At 39.3% G+C, this 21,141-nt stretch overlaps 2 protein-coding genes across 2 annotated transcripts in view; both read right to left on the reverse strand.

Moving 5' to 3' along the window:
* Positions 1 to 6,971: 6,971 nt before the first annotated feature.
* LOC140228766 (uncharacterized) lies at positions 6,972 to 10,230 on the reverse strand. Its single transcript, XM_072309042.1, has 2 exons — positions 10,108 to 10,230; positions 6,972 to 7,452 (listed from the first exon to the last, which is right to left on the reverse strand). Exons 1-2 carry the CDS (start codon positions 10,228 to 10,230, stop codon positions 7,273 to 7,275), a joined length of 303 nt encoding a protein of 100 aa, XP_072165143.1. The 3' UTR covers positions 6,972 to 7,272.
* Positions 10,231 to 11,830: 1,600 nt separating this feature from the next.
* The window catches only part of LOC140228767 (uncharacterized), a 13,557-nt gene continuing 4,246 nt past the window's right edge, over positions 11,831 to 21,141 (reverse strand). Inside the window, exons 3-5 of the mRNA XM_072309043.1 lie at positions 17,987 to 18,056; positions 17,162 to 17,278; positions 11,831 to 12,022 (exon numbers count right to left, since the gene is read on the reverse strand). Of these exons, the coding sequence (XP_072165144.1) occupies positions 11,831 to 12,022; positions 17,162 to 17,278; positions 17,987 to 18,056 (379 nt within the window). The remainder of the gene's footprint in view (positions 12,023 to 17,161; positions 17,279 to 17,986; positions 18,057 to 21,141) is intronic.

Raw genomic sequence — 21,141 nt, forward strand, 5'->3', positions numbered from 1 at the left:
AGTCAGTTCATTTATTAATCAGATTTCCAGCAGTCAGAATGTGTTATATCATTGCAACTTATACGTTATAACATTATTAGGTAAATGATGAAAACAGTTGACTCGAACTAGTTTGTGGCATATGATATGTCAAAGAGTAAAGAACATCTGCATGAGAAAAATTGCTGAGCAAAAAAAAAAAAAAAAGAAAAAATAGAATACTTCGGTTGATATTCTAAGTTCAATTTGCTAAGATTCTGTTTCTTTTTTTTTTTCTTTGCATCGTCATTTTGTTCATTACCTGGCACCTAATGGCATGCTATAAGGTAAATGACTCGACCCAGAGAATTGATGTCAGATAAAAATGAGTGTACTCCATACAATCAAGAAAGAAGGGTTAAGTAAATATGAACGTAACCAAAATGAATACCAAATGCTACATTAAACGCTACAGAACAAAATACGTTATCCCAATTTTCCACACAAGTTTATGCCTTTAAACCCAAGATTCGAATGTCATATAAAAAGATTCCTCTTGCGGAATATACCAAGTATCGAAAATCATTCTTTTTTAGTTCAGTTGACGTTTATTTCCATTCGTCCACAAAAACCGTAACAAAATACACAGCATATACATTACACAATTATTGTTTTATCATTTTGTAGAAAATACATGATAAAAGTATCATGAAGTATAACAAACTATGCATACAATTTCATTAAAAAAAAAATAAAAATAGTACAGTTCACTTGGCAGATTGACAGAAAAGTAAATATTAAAATGCTGAGGACCAAAACTTGTAAGACGTGGGACGTGGGTCAAAATCAACACAATCTGGCCAATACGTTTTTACGCTTACTGACCGAGAAACAAAATCCGGGAATCTTTTTTTCACAATTTATCTATACACACAATATTATATGGATGGTGTGTGGGCACATGTGTGCGAGTATGTATTCGCGTATTTCATATTGGCAAGCATCGTAAAAATGGCAGTCAAAATAAATACTTGAAAACATCGAAAAGTTCATGGATGATTCCATGGATTGTTACTGGCCTGCCACAACTGAAAATAAAGTTCTTTGATAGCCATTGCAGTTACTAGTAAACTTCTGTTCTATGCAAACTGAGAAGAAACTATAATAAGGAAGCTATATTATACAAAACAATGCAGTGGAGAAAGCATTGAAGACAAAATGTTCTAGACAAGCTTCCAGTCTCACCGTTGTTTCTGGAATTCCATGGTTGACTAGATAAAGAAAGCCGACAGTCTTTAGGGCCTCGTGTACGTCATCGACGAGAGACTGGATTCTGTCGCTGTCTGGTTCTTTGCGGTCAAGGGAATAAGCCGAAAAGTCGATCACGGGTATTTTCCCGGGCATGGTCAACGTGGAGACTACCTTATTCCCACTGTTTTCAGTACCAGCCCACAAAGAAAAGACAAAACACTCCACGGCTACGCAGCGCTGCAACAAGTACTCACAGCAATAAAGCCAAAGGTACAACCTTACTCTCTTTGCCTACTCCCACTGGGTTTTTTTTTTTGTGTGTGTGTGTGTGTGAATGAATTGAAAACAAGTAAAACAACAAATGAAATGATCACGAGGTTTTGCGGCTCACTGCGAGGCTGTAGTATAGAGTGAGAAGTTACGCATGGAAATCCAATATACCTCTACGGCAACATGACATACAATTATCGTTATACATTAGGGATTGAGATGATAAAGGAGGCCAAACATAGAAGAGATATCATACATTTATTGAGCAGCATAAATGGCAATTAGTCTCTTTGGTGTAAGATTAAAGGCATAATTTACCATTTGCAGATGAAGCAAACACCCAGCTTAGTGCTTTAAAATGGTTCTAAAATGTGAGTTAGAGATAGAAACTACCACTGTAAAAATTTGAATCCATATAATCGACGTTAAGTATCGTTAAATACACAAAATGTAAACAATAGTTGTAATAAGAATGCTTCCACACTAAACCGTCTACAGTTATGTTTTTTTTTTTTAGAAAAATACTGATATCTCCTTATATTTTAGGCTTTATTGCTAAACTTTTATATGGTAGGATGTTTTGTGATACAACAGACCTATACATATGCATCAAATGTGATATCTTGAACATTTTTAAAATCACTGCTCCCGAAGGTAAACTGGACCTTTAAGTTTTATACGTAAAAAAGAAAAGAAAAGAAAAGAAGATAGCCCTAAATGTATCCTCACAATGGGGTAGGGTCCCATTGAGACCATTGTGGACCTGTTCAACATCCAACCAAGTCGAGGAGTCTAAATCAATGTTACTTACTTCAAATCATCTCTTGTTTCGTGTCGTCATTAAGAATACTGAAAGAAAAGTTTATCTTTAACCTTGCGTTTCAATGTATACCATCAGGGTGTTCGTTGCCATTCAGTCTTAAAGAATTCCGGAGTCCCATGAGTCCAATCAACACTCGGCAAACAAGACTCACGAGGTCGGCACAGCTCACATTATAAGTCCAGTGATGTAATGAGTGCCGCATTCGTGGGCCTTGTTTGCCTAGTGTCGGACTAATGGGCCTTATTTGCCTGGTGTCAAAGTCATGGGCCGTATGACTCGTGGGTGTCGGACATATGACGTGCACCCACCGTTAAGTACCATAACACTGCGCACGTGTCTGTTTATATGGTCTACATGCGTGTATGATGGACTCAATGATCTTATAAAGAATGAGAAAAATCTCTTGGATACCAGGCTTTGACATTATGATCACAGCCTTTGCTTCCAGCTATCCCCGCAGCGCTCTTAAATTTTTCGTCTCTCGTTTCCCCTTGTATCTCCTTTCTCCCTCTCTCCCCACCCCTCTCTCGATCTTCGATCATTAACGTAGTCACACTCCTTTATCCTTCCACGCTTTATCAAAAGGAAGCAATACCTTCATGTGAAGTTAGAGCCAAATCGGGCAAGGAATAACATGAGTAAAGCCCAACAGTCAGTAGAGGACAGCAGACAGCATAACTAGGTGAAGTAATTGTGGACATGTCCCCACCGTTTTTCATACATAGAATTTTGCGTTTTTCGTAACTTCTTCTCTGAACTCCAAATATGGCACAAAAAAGCAATCCATTTTGTAAGCGCATATTTTGAAGTTGAACCATGTTTATACACTTTGTATCTCTAATTCAAGAGGAAACGTTAAAATACAGACGTTTTGTGTAGAAAATGAATGGAGAGTTGTTTATACAAGTTTCACTCGGAGTTAATTTGTCGCCCTCTACTGTTCATTTATTCAAAGAGCTGTAGCTTCCTTTATAAATAATACTTGTTCGTTTCAGCTCAAATTTGCAATGAATAAATCAAATATGTCAAGCATTTGAATAAGAAGGACTTCATCTGAAAATATTGGTTCCCTGAGGGTATAACAAGTAAAGACATATCTCCTACAGATGAAGTAAACATACACGTAGATAGTTTGTTTGTTGGGCAAGTGATCATACCTTCCCCTTTTATAGTATCGGTCAGTAAGAGGCAAAAGATTCTGTCTGTTGGATGGGAAATTAATGGAATGGAGGTCCGGTGTGTGAGAGAGTCTCAACTCATGCACGTAAAAGATACCGCTTCATGTATTCATCGAAAAGAGCAGGGTGTTTAACCCAGTAGAGACAGTAAATCTTGTCCCACACCAAACTGGACCCCACGAAAGGCCATGCAGCTTGAGTACAGCTGAATACGGGCTATCTAGTCATCTTCTCCGATGGAAAAAATGATAAACAAGCAAACATACAGCGTAAATTGAGCACTGAGTTTGTATTGCGTTTTCTTTTTCTCTTTTCAATGCAGTGATTGTTTGTTAATACATATATTAGCCTATTAGCCTTGTAAATTTCAAATTCTGGACGAAATGAATCAGACTAGCAGTACAGTGTATAACTGGGTGTGTGTGCGTGTGTGCGTATGACTGTGTATTAAAAAGTTAGTCTCAAGTGTTAACATGTTTGTAGTACCAAGGTTAAAATACGTTTTATCATGTCCATCACCGACGAGTTCAAGGACGTATTCAGTAAAAGAGAAAGAGACTCAAGTAAGATCATCGTACTAAACTGGAAATTATTTTATCGTAAATTTTAATTTCAATGCCAGTAAACATGACAGTCATTATTATCAACATCAAAATCCGTTCATGCACACGTCATGGTAAGCATTTCTCTATTATGGTACCGTGACACCCCAACCCCTATAAAAAAAGGGGATAACAATCTGTACTACATACAAGAGCAGGTCAACAATTACAGATGAAATAGTTGATGCCCTATTGGTTCCGTTGACTGGTTACTAGCATAGTCACAGACAGACAGAAAGAGGTGCATAAATAGACAGACCTGCAGAAAGAGACACAGAGGAAATAAACCCCGGAAATGGATAGCAATTTGCCGTCTGGCTATAAATTTGTATCTCCGCTGCTTCTAAATTGCAAAGAACACCTGCACGATAACATAAGTGAGTACTAATTCCTACACATAAGCTGCAACTATACATTTAACATCAGACGGTTACACTTGATTACGATACCGATTGCAACCTGGTATTAGTGTGAGTAGGAAGAGATAATAGTAGAAGATAACATATTGAATGCTAACAAGTGAGCGAAGAGTGGACATTAAGATACTTTCTAGGTATACATTGTACTATATAGTCATTTGTACCATCAAACAGAAAAAAAAAAACACGAGCAAAATAAAATCACGCATACCTGTAAGGCTGGTAGCATTTGCGAGTAATCGTTTGGTACATTTCACATCGGGAGAATACCGAACTATATTTCATTTTGTTCCATGTACATCGCGTGATTACACGATAGTAATACATTTAGTCATAGAAGGATGGTACCCGCCCCCTAACTAATCTCATTATCATAATGAAATAGCTGTGTAATTTGTTTCATGCACAAATGAACGAGCAAAATGCCGAAAAGTAATGACGTCAATGTTGACGTGACTATAAGCATTTATAAGCACTATAAGCACTATAAGCATGGAAGAAGTATTGGCAACATCGTGTTTCTGTTGTGCAAGTCCAATGTGCCATCATTATTATATTATTATACCCGTAATACAGGTTCCCCCCCCCCCATTTCGTCAGATTTGCATTCGAATGAATGAAAAGGCGTTTTTGATCACTGCTCTCCTCTCACGGTTCATTTTAATTCTTTGAGTATTCAATTTCATTTCATGTCATTCCTTTTAGTTTTTATTTCATTCAATTTAGAGAGAAATTCATTCAATTTAACGACTCAAAGTTGACATTCAATTTTGCGCCAGCTTGATAGACGTTCAAATTCGTGCCAAATGGCTGTTTCAATTTCATTTATAGGAACAAGACTTCGCACTTGAACGTTCAAATTCAATCAACCTACACAACATCTATTGGCCTTTTTTTTCTCTCACTGTCATACGATTGGATAATACAATTTCATTTTCATTTCAAGGTCTCATTTAATTATCTTGATTGTATTGGATGTATTTTTTTTCCTGTCGACCTTTCTGTCACTTTCAATTTATCCCTAACAGTATGGATGTAACATTTAGGAAATAGCCATAAGTTGCCGCAATCGGATCAGCTGTAGATAGGCCTATTTTACCAAAGGGTTATATCGCCAGTTTTGCCGGTTGTCAAGGTCATGCTTCATCCACTATTTCTGTCCGCATTCGAGATGTTCACTCATACTCTGTAATGTAGCAGCGGCTAAAATCGTGTATGAATAAAGGTGTAAATGTATGTGTTTGGAAGTGGGGTTATACGAGTTATTAGCCAAAGAGTACGAGTAAAAAATCAAATTTCAAGGTATATTAAATTTGCATATTCAAACAGTTGAGTAACTACAAGGAATAAAAGCAACAACGAAAAAGAATGCCTATACTTTGCAATAGTATTGTTTGCCTTTAATCGTGAATTTTTCTTAACGCTCTCCACGGCGGTGCTGATGCGAATTTGAATGCGTTGCACTTGCATTTTTAATTCGAATGCCCTTTTTACACCCTTGTGTGAGAAACTCGTGAAGTCGCATGCTGATGAAATTAAATTGAATGAAGTAGTTACCTTTTTGAATGTCGATCCCGGCGATCATTCAAATTCACTTGAACTTGAATGACCGCATCGTTAAATCGAATGCAAATCTGATGAAATTGGGAGGGAAAACCTGTATCAAATAAGACCCTCTTTTAACCCTAAAAGGGCCGGGGGGGGGGGGGGCGGAATCCGCCCCCCCCCCCCTCGACGTTTCGCGCTATAATTCTGTAACGCGAGAAGGCCTCATCGCGAGGCTTCTTGACTTTCTTCGTTCAAGTCTCGCGCAACTTTTGAGACCAAATTTGCAACGTCCGCGCATACTTTTGCGAAGCCACGCCCATTTTTGTAACGGAATGTCGCTCCAAAACGGGCACAATTTTGTGATTTTGTGTACATTTCCTATGGAAAACAGTGCTCTGTCATGAAAGGCATAAAAACCGGATTGTTTTTACAATTAATCACTTTCATTGATTAATTTTGTGTTAATTATGGTAGAAAAGTGGTCAGTGACAATTTCCAATGAAAAAACAAAGAAAAAACAAAAGTTGAAAAACAAAGAAATACATAAGAAATTCTGAAAACAATAAAATACATAAGAATTGAAATGAGTTTTGGAAGTTTTAGTGATGTACAATTGTTGAATATGCTAAAACAGATTTAAAGATCAAAAATTAGACTCTCAATGCTTTTAATTAAGCTAAAATATCACCTTGAGCTTAATTTGCATAATTAATTAATTAAAATTAGAAATTGATTGTTTCAAAAAATCTTATAACACAATCTTGTAGATTATGACGTGGGTCTCACGCATGCAAAATTTCATCGCGATCGCACCACCGATGGCCGAGATCTCAGGGGGGGGGGGGGGGGGCGGAATCTGCCCCCCCCCCCCCCCCCCCGGTCTGAGCATAGCCAAAAAAGCCCGGCCCCTCTAGGGTTAATCTGGAGTAATATGGGTAAGGGGAGAGGTAAATCTCCTCATAGAAATTGGTTTTGTTTATTTTTTATCTCTTTCTAAACAATCACGCTCAGCTGGCAACTTTTGCAACTTGCGCTGCTGCCTTGTTTTATCATTATTTTTATGCGATATTTCGGACCACATGCTTCCGGTTTTATTCTGTAATACATCAATGTATTTGAGTGACTTTCATTGTGCTCTTTGAGAGCAAGTAAATAAGAATTGCAATCTATTCATAAATGACAACAACAATCCTGACTATTGATTCTATTAATCAACGTCAAATTTACTGATCGTTTCCTGTGTAGGTGGGTAGGACACGATCAGTGAAGAATTGACTGGACTTCACGGGCGGGTACTTGTTACTACCATCCACGCACTCGATCACGGTTTCGTCGTCAGGCTTTCCGAAAAATCCAATGGACTGCCGAGCCTTGGTGTAATCGTAGCGAACAACGCGATGAGGCTGCAGGAAAGAACAGGCACGAACACACGAGAAACAAGGATTATTGTCACAACAGACTGCACCAGACAACTGAAAAGGGAGAACTTCGACAGGACTGCCAACTTCTGCGGATGAGAATCATTCTCTTCCACAGTAAAAAAAAAGAAATAAATAAAAAATCATAAAAAATAAAAAATAAATAAGTAAATATATACATAAATAAATAAATGAATAAGTAAAGAAATACATAAATTAATAGATGGATAAATAAGGAAAGAAATACATTAATAAATAGATGGATAAAGAAAGAAAGAAAACATAAACACATCTGAGCCAAGTATTGTCATGTTTTCGTAAAAAAAAATATATGAAAACGACCTACATGTATGTCATGTATCCTACTTCAAATTGCAGAAAACCCCCACATAACTTTTTGATTTTGCTGATGAACCCCTCCCCCTCGAAGAAATCAATTCACTGCTTCATCTCCTTCGCTTCTTCATCATCCCTTGTTCTTTTGTTTTTGTTGTTGTTTTTTTTGTCCACGTCATGAAGGAGATCATGAAAAATCGCGCTACTTATAAGAGAAAACGAATAGTCATTTCCTGATCACAGGCACTGACAGGCGATTGCATTATTGATCCCAGCATCAATCCTACATGGTTAATGAGAGAACATCAGCTTTATAATGTGTGTGAAGGTCTTGAACAGTTTAACGATCGCACCCGCCGTTTTGACAGGTGTATAGCACACGTACCATCTACACCTATGGGTCATTTTGGGAATTCCCCATCGAGTCAATGCATGAGCAATGAGTTTAGTATGAAAGCCTGAAGATGTCCAGATAATCAGCTTTTCATGTCGACATCGATGATGAAAGATAATCACATGAGAAGATCTCCAATCTTGTCATCTCGACATCCTGTATAACAGACGATCAGATGAGAAGATCTTAGATCCCATCATGCCTGCATCTTGTATCACATAGAATGGGCGAGTGGATCAGATGATCTTTGAAGGTGGAGGTTTACATGGTGGTGTCGATAACGAAGATTGAGTTTACGGTTTACGATGTGGTAAGTCCTGAAAAGGACTGTTGGAAGAGGAGATAGTAGATAAAGTGAAGAGGGAGAGGAGAGAAACGGAGAGGCGAGATAGAGAGTAAGCCAGAATGGAGGTATTCTTTCTTGAAAATGTGCGAGTCCTGAAAAGAATTGTGAACCAGAAGAGAGGGCGAAGAGAGTAGGTGACAAAAATTGTGTATCTCGGCATGTCTATATCCTGTGGAACGGATGATTAGATGACAAAATCTCTGACTTGAATAGTTATCAATATGTTGACATCCTTTTCAAGAAATGATGATCTTTTGATCTCACCATGTCGACACCCGTATGAAAGGATGATCAGATGCTAAGATCTCGGATTTTGCCATGTCTATATCCTGCAGAAGAAACGATCAGATAACACGATCTAAAATCTTGTCATGTCTTCCATCCTTTGGATTAATGATCATGCAGAAGATATCTTATCGAACACGGTCGACCGGACTTGACATCGCCGCGACGAAGGACGTCGTTGTCGCTCCGACATCGCCTTCTCCAAGCGACCCGCGTTCACCGACTCCAAAGTCGTCTTCGCACTCACGGGGAGCGCTGCGATCCGGAAGTCGCGATTCGAAGTCAGTAACCATTTGTTACAGCCATCCGATAAATTGGAATCGCACCCTTGAACTGAACTCCGGATAAATATTTTATACTCATGACATGTGTTGTGGCAAGCGATGCATGTTAACGCCGTTCCATATGCACATAGGTTAATGCTGTATGTTAATTCAATTATTTTTATGTATTTCGAGGGTTAACGCCGAGAGTAATTTAGTCAAAGGAATTAAAAGGTTGTTAATATTTGATGTGTGACATGAAGTCATTCACTTTTGGAATGTATTCTCATGGTCAGATCTCAGAGAGAGGTACTGCATACATGGATGCATGGCTCAGTCGTGTAAATTCACCGCAATGAAATCAATGTACTTTACCTTTACCTTACTCCGTCTCCTCCGATATACTTCATTTGGGTTGTCAAACAGCCAAATAGACGAGTGAGTTAGTTCAAGTAATAACACACTGTGACAGGTGATTAGGTAACTAGACGCGGACCTCATCATGGCTACATCCCTTAGAAGAAATGATCAGATGACCAAATCAATCTCGCCCCGTCAATATCCGTACGAATAGATGACTAGATGACAAGATCTCGGATCCTGCCGGCTAATGTCTACACCCTGTCGAAGACATCTTTTAGACGGGATGTCGACATGACGAGTTGATTATCTGGACATCTGTGAGGCACATTAAAGCTTTCATAATTAAGTGATTCAGGGCACCAGATATCACCAAGCATCAAGCAAAAGTGAAGAGTGTTATTGCAAAATGAGCTGAGCGCCATTTTAAAGTAAGTCCATCATCAGATGGAGCAAAATTAACTTTTCCACAGCCTTACTTGTGGCATAACAAGGAATATTCTAGAAGATAATGATAAAAAATATCCTGTATTTTCTTATTACTGATTTTTTTTTTAACAGCCCTATTCACGAATATCGTAACTTAACAAGAATTGAGTTGGCTCGTTCTGCGATAAAACTCTTCAAGAATAGGTCTGTATTTGGCATGAGCTCACCGTAGCTTTGAGAATGTCTGCTGTCCAGCGCTGTAGAAGATCTCCGATGTTCAGTACAATGGAGCCCTTCAGAGGATCAGCTTTCATCCAGTTACCGTCACGATCTCGCACCTGGTTTACCATGAAGAAGAAAACATATACGTGGCCCTGAATTACAAAATTCATTCTAAGTCGCCAGATTAGGTTTCTTGAGTTACGGTCACTTTACGAAGGAGAAAATACATTATGTGACCCTGCATCACAAAACCAACAAAAAGTCGCCAGATAAAGATTTTTAGTTAAGGGCAGACTCTGGAAGAGCAGACTCTAAGCTTTAAAATGATATATAACTCAATTAAAATGGACTTTCCTAACCTATCTAAATATTGGAAAGAAAGTACACACTCTGGAAAAGCGTGAACTGAGTAAAGAGGCTCTGATGTACAAGGTCTATTCAAGCACTGTGCTAGCTGCGCGATGAATTGGACAAAAACAGGATGTAAACTACCGGAGCAACAACAATGAAGGGATTATCAAATTTAGCTGAAATCAAGCATGCTCTATCAACCCATTCCGATCATGATTACTGTCAACTTTCAAAGCAGTAGCATCACCCTATCAGAAGTTATTAGAATTGTAAGTGAAGAGTGTGCAAAGGAGTTTCAAAGAATGAAAAGGGGCCTCGAAGACATACACACATACCTGATCTCGCTTATCTACCAAAAAAAAAAAAAAAGGAAAAAGGTTGTACAAAAAGGCTAAAAACACACTTTCCATTCACTTTATGAGCCCAAACTTAGGAATAATGTAGAAGAAGAATATCTCTTTCAGAAAATATGAAAAACCCAAGATTGACCTGATTGACCTGTTTCACCCTTTTTTGAGCCCTGACGTGAAATCAAGGGTTGCGACTTGTTCGTTTTGTGATGCACGGTCGCATATACAAAGCGAACAAATATAAGAATACAAAACAAAACGAAACAAAAATACATGTATAACCCATCAGGAATCGAAATTCCCAACCGATAAGAATAACTGAATAGCTGCCGCAATTTACAAACGATTTGGCAAACAAGTGATAACGAATATTCGCCAGTAAGTTGGTGGTTGTTAATGGAAGAACTTTTCTCTCACTAAACCTTATATGCAATAGTTCTTGTATTACCTATGATTTCATTTCATTTTTGCTCGGATTTTTTTTTTCATTAAGGACATTTTGTGAACTCTATATCTCAAAAGCAACAAGATCGAATCACGTGAAATTATCCGTGATCATGTCAGGTGTTGTTATTAGATGTCTAGTTGTTGTTGGTTTTTTTTTTTTGGTTTTTTTTGTTTTTGTTTTTTTGTTACGCCCTTACTGTTAAATACCGATTGCCCTTGCTCGGTGTATTACCTTCATCATCAAGAAGAACCCAGCATTGCTTCAAAATAGTTTCAAATTGTGAGATCGGAATAGAAGCAACCAATGTAAAAATTTTAAACATTATAATAAATATTAAGTATTGTTAAATATAGAAAATGTAAACAATAGTTATAATACAACTGTTTCTAGACTAAACCATCTACAGTTATGGTTTAGTGAGAAAAACAGCAATATCTCCTGATATTTTAGGCTTTATTGTGAAATTTTTATATGGTAAGATGTTTTGTTATACAACTGATCTAAACATAATATGCATCAAATGTGATAACTCGAACATTTTTTTTTTAAATCACTGCCTCCCAATGGTAAACAGTGCCTTTAGGTCATATACACTACCTCCAGCCCTGGGGAACCCTGAAACAGCAGTGTGATCCCGCCATAGTCCGTGTGCTCTCCACACCGCAGCTGACGCTCCTTCACCACAGACACCGCAGGGTAGTACAGGGTACGCAGGATGCTGTTATTGCTCTCAGTTCCGAGACCTTTGTAGAATTTGATAAAGAAATTTTCCTGCGGAAAATGAAGAAGACATAAATATACTGCCCGATTGATTACTTCTGCCATTTACTTATTCTGTTGCTAACATTTTGTAATCTAAAGCCCCCGTTCCACTATCACGATCTGGACCCCGATCTGTCCCGATCTAGCAGATCGGGAGAGAGCGGCAAAAGCGTACGGGGATCGGAAGCAGCGTAGCAGCAGCGTGTGGAGGTCGGGGTTGGAGCGGGCATTTTTTCAGATCGGGAAGAAATTTTGAACCTGTTCAAAATTTCTTCCCGATCTCCCCAATCAAAATTGACCTATTTTTAGTCGTACGGCAAGCGGGGAGAGCGTAGTGACAGCGTAAACGCAGCGGGGAAAGCGTAGTGACAGCGTAAACGCAGCGGGATGAGCGTAACAAGGTCTTTCTGAGCGTAGTAACATCGGCACAAGAACGGGAAGAAAACTTAAGCCCCCGTTCCACTATGCCGTTCTCGCTACGATTTGACAATTTCCTCAGGTCGGGAAGGATCGGGTAAAACCTGAGCCGATCTGGACACAGTACGATGTAGAACGTTCTAAGTACGCTGCAGTTACGACTACCAAGTGCTTGCTACGCTCTTACTACGATGATCGGGAATTAGACATTGCGATCTCTGCCGCTGCCGGTACGCTTTAGAACGATGTAGCTACGCTGTTAGTGCGATGTTGCCGATGTTACCCGATCAATGCACGCTGTATCTACGCTCTGAACGATCTATACGATCTTATCACGCTGTTACCCCGTTCAGAGAGCTGAAAAGTGCCCGATGTGCCCCGATGTACCCCGATTCGACTGTGGGTCAGCAGTCAGTCAACTTCTTAGCATGCAGAAACGAAGAAATATACTGTGGACCTCGAAGATTCATTCTTCTTTTTTTACTTTTGATTTTCAAAGTTGTTTTTGCTTCGTTATTCTCACTATTCTTTCTTCATCAGCGAGCCCGTGCTTCTGTGCCTCCAGTGCCCTGGTTATGACCCACCATTTCCCTCTCCTCTCCCCTCCTCCCTCCCCCCCCCTTGTCCACCTCGGACTTACTACCTTCTTCACTACTATATCTTTCTATCCTCTCATCAATTTTTTCCTTACAACAGAGCCGCCATGTGTTTGTTAATGTGCGTCCGTATGTGTGCATGTATGTGTGTGTTACTCTGTCTGTCTTTTCTTTTTTTTTTTTTTTTTTTGCTACCGCTTAGGGAAATTTGTTGTTGTTGTTTTTTGCAATTATATATTTTTCTCTATGAGGGGACTGCATTCTAATACTACAAGCTCTGCTTTTTAGCAGTCCCCTCCATTTCCAGCAATATTTTGTATGCATTTACCACAGTGACGTAACTGTTATTTGTATCTCTGTTGATAATTTGCCTGTATCTCTTTTACAATGTTATTCTGTTCATCGCGTTGTGGTACTGATTTCATGACGTCTGTGTATATGAGCGTTTCTTTGTATTTTTTATTATTTGTTTGTTGGAAGTGAAATAAATCAACTTGAACTTGAACTTGAAGAGCCTCCTCAACTCACGGTTCTTTTGCAGCAATGCATTGTATAAACAAAGACGTGCTGATTTTTCAAAGGATTTTTCTTGAGGTCCTTGCTTTTATAGTCCGTCTTCCTCCAGTTGTAGATGATTTCATATTCTTCAAAATTCTGCTATGTCCTCTTCCTCCTCTTTCAGCATCACGTGCAGTCTCTCTTTCTTCGCCTTTTTGGTAGCTGCTTCGCTGCTTTCTTCTCTTCTCTTTCTTCATCTCTTCTTCTTCTTCGAAAATTACAGCTAAAATCACTTCCCGTTCTTGTGCCGATGTTACTACGCTCAGAAAGACCTTGTTACGCTCATCCCGCTGCGTTTACGCCGTCATTACGCTCTCCCCGCTGCGTTTACGCTGTCACGTACGCTCTCCCCGCTTGCCGTACGATTAAAAATATGTCAATTTTGATCGGGGAGATCGGGAAGAAATTTTGAACCGGTTCAAAATTTCTTCCCGAAATGAAAAACTGCCCGCTCCAACCCCGACCTCCACACGCTGCTGCTACGATGCTTCCGATCCCCGTACGCTTTTGCCGCTCTCTCCCGATCTGCTAGATCGGAACAGATCGGGGTCCAAATCGTGATAGTGGAACGGGGGCTTTACACACACACACACAAAAAAAAAAATGTCTGCCAGAAGAAGACAAGGAGATCGAGAGGCAGAACTGTTGAGGAGGAGGAGGGCATTGTCGCTACACCTGTCAGGGCAGAACATGAAGAAGAAGGGGCTCAAATTTTTGAAGAAGGCGAAGAGATGAAGAAAAAGAAGAGAAGAAAGCAGCAATGCAGCTATCCAAAAGGCGAAGAAAGAGAGACTGCACGTGATGCTTAAAGAGGAGGAAGAGGACATAGCAGAATTTTGAAGAATATGAAATCATCTACACCTGGAGGAAGACGGACTATAAAAGCAAGGACATCAAGAAAAAGCCTTGGAAAAATCAGCACGTCTTTGTTTATAACAATGCATTGCTGCAAAAGAACCGTGAGTTTGAGGAGCCTCTTCGAGGTCCACAGTATATTTCTTCGGTTCTGCATGCTAATAAGTTGACTGACTGCAGATCGACAGTCGAATCGGGGTACATCGGGGCACATCGGGCACTTTTCAGCTCTCTGAACGGGGTGACAGCGTGATAAGATCGTATAGATCGTTCAGAGCGTAGATACAGCGTGCATTGATCGGATAACATCGGCAACATCGCACTGACAGCGTAGCTACATCGTTCTAAAGCGTAGCTGCAGCGGCAGAGATCGTAATGCCTCATTCCCGATCATCGCAGTAAGAGCGTAGCAAGCACGTGGTAGTCGTAACTGCAGCGTACTGAGAGCGTTCTAACATCGTACCGTGTCCAGATCGGCTCAGGTTTTACCCGATCCTTCCCGATCTGAGAAAATTGTCAAATCGTAGCGAGAACGGCATAGTGGAACAGGGGCTTTAGGTTGCTCTGTTTACTTCTCATAACAGTTAGATACGACTGTACACGTGTGAAAAGATTATTACCATGGGCAATGGGGTTTCTAATATACAGTGTACCAATTTGCAATACAGCGAAACAAGGTGAACTGATAGAGCAGACAGCCCTTCCATTATCAGTATCAAAGCACTGTCAGATAAACATATTTAAAGGGATCGTATAGTTTTGATTGAGACCTAATTTCATGTTTCTAACATTTTTTTTTTAGTGAGATAATGAGAAATCTCTTATGAAATATGAAAGAGCATGTAATTCCATGAGGAATTCAACGTTTATTTGAGGAAAATTGTTTTGAAATGGCTGAGATATCCAAAACAGTGCGATTCTATTTATTGTGGGACCGACACTTTATTGCGATCGCTTTGTTTTACTTTGTTTTTTTGATGTTTCAGTCATTCCAAACCCGATTTTCATCAAATAAACTTTGAATTCCTCTTAAAATGGTATGCTCTGTACTATTTCATGTGTTTTCTTGGTATCTCGCAAAAAGTTAAAAGCCCAATTCTCATCTCCACCGATACTGTACCATCCCTGTAACGGTTCCATGACATATCCATGACCCTCACTCAACAGCAATCGTCTGCAGAGCAAAATGTCTCGGAGCATTTGTTGCGAAGCATTTGTTGCGGAGCATTGCTGCGGAGCATTGTTGCGGAGCATTTGTCGCTCTTTACGGAGCAATTGTCAGCGGAGCAAAATACACAGTCATAATGTCAGCAGAGATATTATGTCGTGTTACAATTAAAAAACCTACGTCGAGAGTGACATCGTGGAAAAAAAAATATCTGACGTCAGACGACGCTTGGTGGGATTATGGCCTCTGTTCAAAATAAAATCTTATCCACTGTTCCTAAAGCCCCTTTTACACTTTCACGGATCGCATCACGGATGACCACGGATCGTTGATCCGGGATCATCCGTACTGTTTCCCACATGGCCGTGTTGACTCCGTGAAGTCATCCGGCATTATCCTTGATCATCCGGCATGTCCGTGGAAAAAATTAAGGTTGCTTAATTTTTCATCCCGGACATCACGGATGAAAATCAATACGAACTCTTCCTTGTTCACACCGTCTACTCCGTGTAGCCTCCGTATTCCTTCCTTGTAGGCACCGGCTATTCCGTGTTGCCTCCGTGCTCATTCCGGGACAATCCGTGAAGACATCGGGACGTCCGTATATAGCATCGGCTCCATCCGGGATGAAAAATTCGTGTATTTTGTCACACAAGCTCATAAAGTTCATGAAATTTGCTCAGATCTTTCCCAATCAGTACAGCCAACATACCCTCGTACTATTCGTATAGTGGTCGCCTGAGAAGCGTCAGTGGCCCATACACATCTCCTCGCTGTTTCTTTGTGTGTGTGTGTGTGTGTGTGTTTGATTTTTTTTTTTGTTTCATTTATGTCATGATATTCCCGTAAAATGAGAGTTTGCAACAAACGTGACAAAGAGATTTGCCTTTATGATGTCGACAAATAGAGGTGTATGTAGGCTGCTGTAGATTTTCTGGTGTGCCTTTTATACTGTACTTAGCTCTGGAAGCATGTCATCCAAGAATGATAAAGTATCAAAAGCAAAAGCACATGTCATCTGTCAACATTTTGAGGATATCCGTGTAAAGACCGCGAAGACACCTAGTTACATCCGTGCTCAATCCTTGATATCCTTGTTAGCTCCGTATCGTTTCCGCTGTGGTCCGCGTTCGTTCCTTGTCTGCCCGTGTAGGTAACGTACTTGGCCGTGTAGACTCCGTACTTGTCCGTGTAGACACCCAGTTGGGCTCGTATTTACACCGGCATTGATTGGAAAATCGATATTTTGCATGCCGGAACACCACGGATGACGATCCGTGGTCATCCGTGAAGCAATCCGTGAAAGTGTAAAAGGGGCATAATTAACCATAACAATTGTCATGTTCACACAGGATAGATAATCATCAAGGAAAAATACGTATCCCTCTAAGAGCGTAATATCATGTGCTTTTACCACGCGTTACAAGTATTGTTAGAAGGCACAAGTGTCCTCCAATGAGAAAAAAAAAAAGAATCATATTTGTTTCCATCGGAATTCCCGCCTTTTCTGTATTGTTAAGTATCAATACGCAGTTAGAAGTTGGGAGTACGTACCTCCAGATTCAATCCACGAGCAATGACGATTAGTAGGCGTTCATGGAGCTGCGCACATTGGTCCCAAAAGTCATGTATAGACGTTCGTAGTTCTGGGACCTCCTTGTCTGGCATGTACTATATAATGAGGTATATCAAAGACAAATAGCTCTTCGGTTATATACAACACATCTTATACACTTGCACACATATTATAACACATGTCAGTAGTTTACTTTTTCCACCAAGAAAGTTCAAAGTTCAAATCTATTTTCATTTTCATCAAATAAACAACGAAATTATATACAATGTATAAGCAGAACATGTTTGTGATAATTGCAAAGCGTAAATTAACAAAATACATGTGAAAATGAGTAACAAATGAAGAAAACATAATATATATATATATATATATATAAGTACATGTAATTATATGCATATAGCACAAGTTAATTATGAGAATGGAAATGGAGGGTCCCACTCAAAAGCAAAGCTTGTACGATATGGGCCCCTCAAAAATAATAAGACCGCGAATGATTAATTAACAAATCTACAAACCGATATAAAACAACACCAAACAAACCAACGTCAAAAAGAAAAAAAGTTTTCCCCTCACAAGTTCGAGAAAATAAAACTTAGATGAGTATTTTGGATGTTGGACATACAAAATGATTACACTTGTTGGATATTGCGACCCCTTCTTTTATCAATACAGTCCGTGATAATATTATCAAGTGGGAGATAAACGTACCGGTATGTTATCATTTCACTGGTTATCGGCTTATGTATAGGCCTATCAAAAGTGAAGATACTATGTTTTGACATAAGAAACAATAAACGTTTTACCCGATCAATATCTCCCTTGATAGTGTAATTAAACGTCTGCTTCAGATCTGGCGGTCTTTCAAGGTTGCACCTGCAACAAGAGATAGATAGATAGATAGATAGATAGACAGACAAATAGATAGATAGATAGATAGATAGATAGATAGAGAGAGAGAGAGGGGGGGATAGAGTAACAGACACAGAGACATGGGGATTTCTTTTTTTTATGCCGAAATATTTTCATTGAACTGTTAATAGAAAACAACAATGAGGTTATCTTGAACTATATTTTACATGGAATGAACAGAGGTCTACGCATTTGTATGAATTATGATACAAAGTAAAACAGTGTATGTGCATTTTTCATAATTCTTTCAATGAATTAGCCTTTATTTGGTTCACTTACATTATTGCTTAATGTTACATCAGTTTGCTGTGTACTACGCTATGCCATGTAATATGCTTTCATTCATTGAAAATAAACAAAATCTTTTACAGTACATGCCCCCCCAAAAAAAAATAAAAATAAAAGACAAGCAAAAAACAAACACGCAAAGCTTGAATAATATGGCAAGAAAAGTTCGTCATTTTGTTCGCCATCTTCATTTTTGCTAGATTATTTCCAAGGCTTGTGCCTTGCTTTCATGATATCTAAGCCGTCTTTTCGTATTTACGGGAAACTTTAATTGAAGCCGTTCCATCTTGCTCTATTCCCCGCTACTCCTTGCTCTGTGCTCTCACCTTAATTGCCTATATCTCATTCTCCTTCTCTTGAATCTTGAGAATTTGCAAACAATCTAGTTTCTCTTTTTTGTTTTTATTTTTTAAACGTAACATGGTGCGTTCGGAAAAAATTGCTCTGATAGATGGATTTTACGTGTTGGTCATTGCGTTAATTGTTATTTGCCGCACAATATAGGGCCTATCTATAACCAGTGGAAGACTCAAACGACATGAAACGATCGATGAGCTTGCTTGCTTTTCTGAAAAATACCTTGTAGCACAATATAGGGCCTATCTGTAATCAGTGGAAGATATACGATAAGAAACGATCGATGAGACGAACACGAGAGCAAGGGTTTGCTTGTTTTTCTGAAAAATACCTTGTAGCCGAGTATTCCGTCAAATGTGCTTGTCGGAGTTTCCTGTGTAAAACTTTGTTACAGTTCACATGTTTATCATGCGGCCTGTATATAGGTGAGTGGGGGTTACAGCACAGGCCCGACACTCGCGAGTCATATGGCCAACAAGGTCGACATTGAAAAAAAAAAGGTCCATGAATCATACTGTCCACGAGTCATACAGCCAATGAGCTCGACAGTATAGGGCCAAGCGACGACTCCGACACATCAACATTGCGAAAAAAGTACATGTATCACGAAAGTAATGCGTGCACCGTGATGTAATATTGTGTAGTGAGCCTTTCTTGTTTCTGTTTTGTTCTTTTTTTTTGCATTGTATCGGACTTATGGGTTTTGCTTGCCCTGTGTCGGAATCATGCTTTTTCTTTTGTTGTTGTTGTTGGGTTTTTTTCCTAGTGTTTGACTTTTGGCATCGTTTGCCCGAGTTGGGTGTGATGTACACGCAAGTGTGTGTTGACCTTGATGTGATCAGGGAGGTATGTCACCCCACACTCTGATCAAAGGGCAGCTGCATGATCTATTAGGTTTGGAGAATAACGGAGGCACACTGAGGGGTGTATGGGACTAAGCAGAGTATTCGGTAGTGGCACATACCTAGAAGGGGAATTTCGGACCAATTCTAAATTTAGTCAGAAAGGAAAGATATTTCATTAACAAGCACAAGAAAATTTGGTCAAAATCGGATCATTAGTAAGGAAGTTTTGCAAAACAGTTCTCGAACAGTTGATGCAATTAGACAATGAGTGAACTGATGACGTCATCACCTCACAATAACTATTTCTCAGTGTCCGGGTACAAAAAAAAAAAAAAAAAAATTAACGAAAAAATAAGCTGAAATAAAAGTGTACAACATGATGTTATTCCGGCATAAGTAACTTCAAGATAATGTCACCCTCTCCCCCCCCCCCCCCCCAAAAAAAAAAAAAAAAAAAAAAATGGATTGAGACTGGGGCTTGGTTGTTCAAAAAAAATATGGAAATTTTAAGATTTTATAAGAGAGGGAACTATTATGGCACAAAGTGGGAAGATAATGACATCACTTCACCATTTGCATATTGCAAAAACTGTTTGTAAAATATAGCGAAACTTTACATAACTTACCTAATTTTTATCCGATTTTTATCTAAATAATTTTCACCGTTGTGCTCGAACAACTGTACTCTTTCTTTTCAAAATAACTGGTGCGGAATTCCGTTTCATCCACGTGGTAAAATTTTAATATGCACCAAAGCTCTAGACCTAGCAATATAATCAAAGTCATGTTGCCACACATTATATTTAGTGCTACATGGTATGTTGGCGGTTTCTTGTTTGTTTTGTTTTGTTTTGTTTTGTTTTGTTTTTTTTTTTTTTTTATAAGCGTGTGTTTGGAAAGTGACTTGCTCTCGGGAATGATGGCAGCGGGGTACCGTGGGTCAAGACATGGGGGGGGGGGGGCATCTCGTGGAAAAGTAATTTTGAGAGTTTGCATGCTTGTGCGTGCGTCAGTCTGCAAACTTAATGGGGACTACAGTACATAACGGAATGTGATACATTCCACAGCGCAGTAATAAGCCAGTTCGTAGTTCCACTTTGCGCATAAGCAGAAACAAGGTCATTCGGACCAACAGGTATAATGGCTTTTAAATTCACTGGGATAAGCATCTGTAATGTAATGATTATTCATGAGATACTTATAAATGCCGGCTTGCCAGCACATCCACCTGACGGCAAAAGTGGCATTTGGCAATATCAATAGAATTAGAAAGAGATTGTTAATACATTCTATGGAAAATAATGAAATGGATGCTTTCCCAAAGTGTAAATTGACGGATCGTTCTGCTCATCTGGTCTACACAACTCTATTGTTTGTTCGAACAGGATTGTGAATCCCATAAATTGTTATGTAAAACTTATGCATTATGTCGCTCTAAAACGAGTGAAGTGCCCCTAACCGACTGAGAAAAGAGAAAGGTCATTCGTACCAATGGGCCCATGAGCTAACTCCGATCTAGCTTATTAGCTAACATATCACAGACCATCACGATTTACATG

Source organism: Diadema setosum, chromosome 5 (genome assembly GCF_964275005.1).
Source record: "Diadema setosum chromosome 5, eeDiaSeto1, whole genome shotgun sequence".
Classification (NCBI taxonomy): Eukaryota; Metazoa; Echinodermata; class Echinoidea; order Diadematoida; family Diadematidae; genus Diadema; species Diadema setosum.

Excerpts from the sequence above, each read along its gene's own strand:
- LOC140228766 (XM_072309042.1), bottom strand. The coding sequence starts at position 10,230 with ATGGTAAACCAGGTGCGAGATCGTGACGGTAACTGGATGAAAGCTGAT. Across the intron at positions 7,453-10,107 it reads CAGACATTCTCAAAGCTACG|CCTCATCGCGTTGTTCGCTA; the intron begins GTGAGCTCATGC and ends TCTTTCCTGCAG.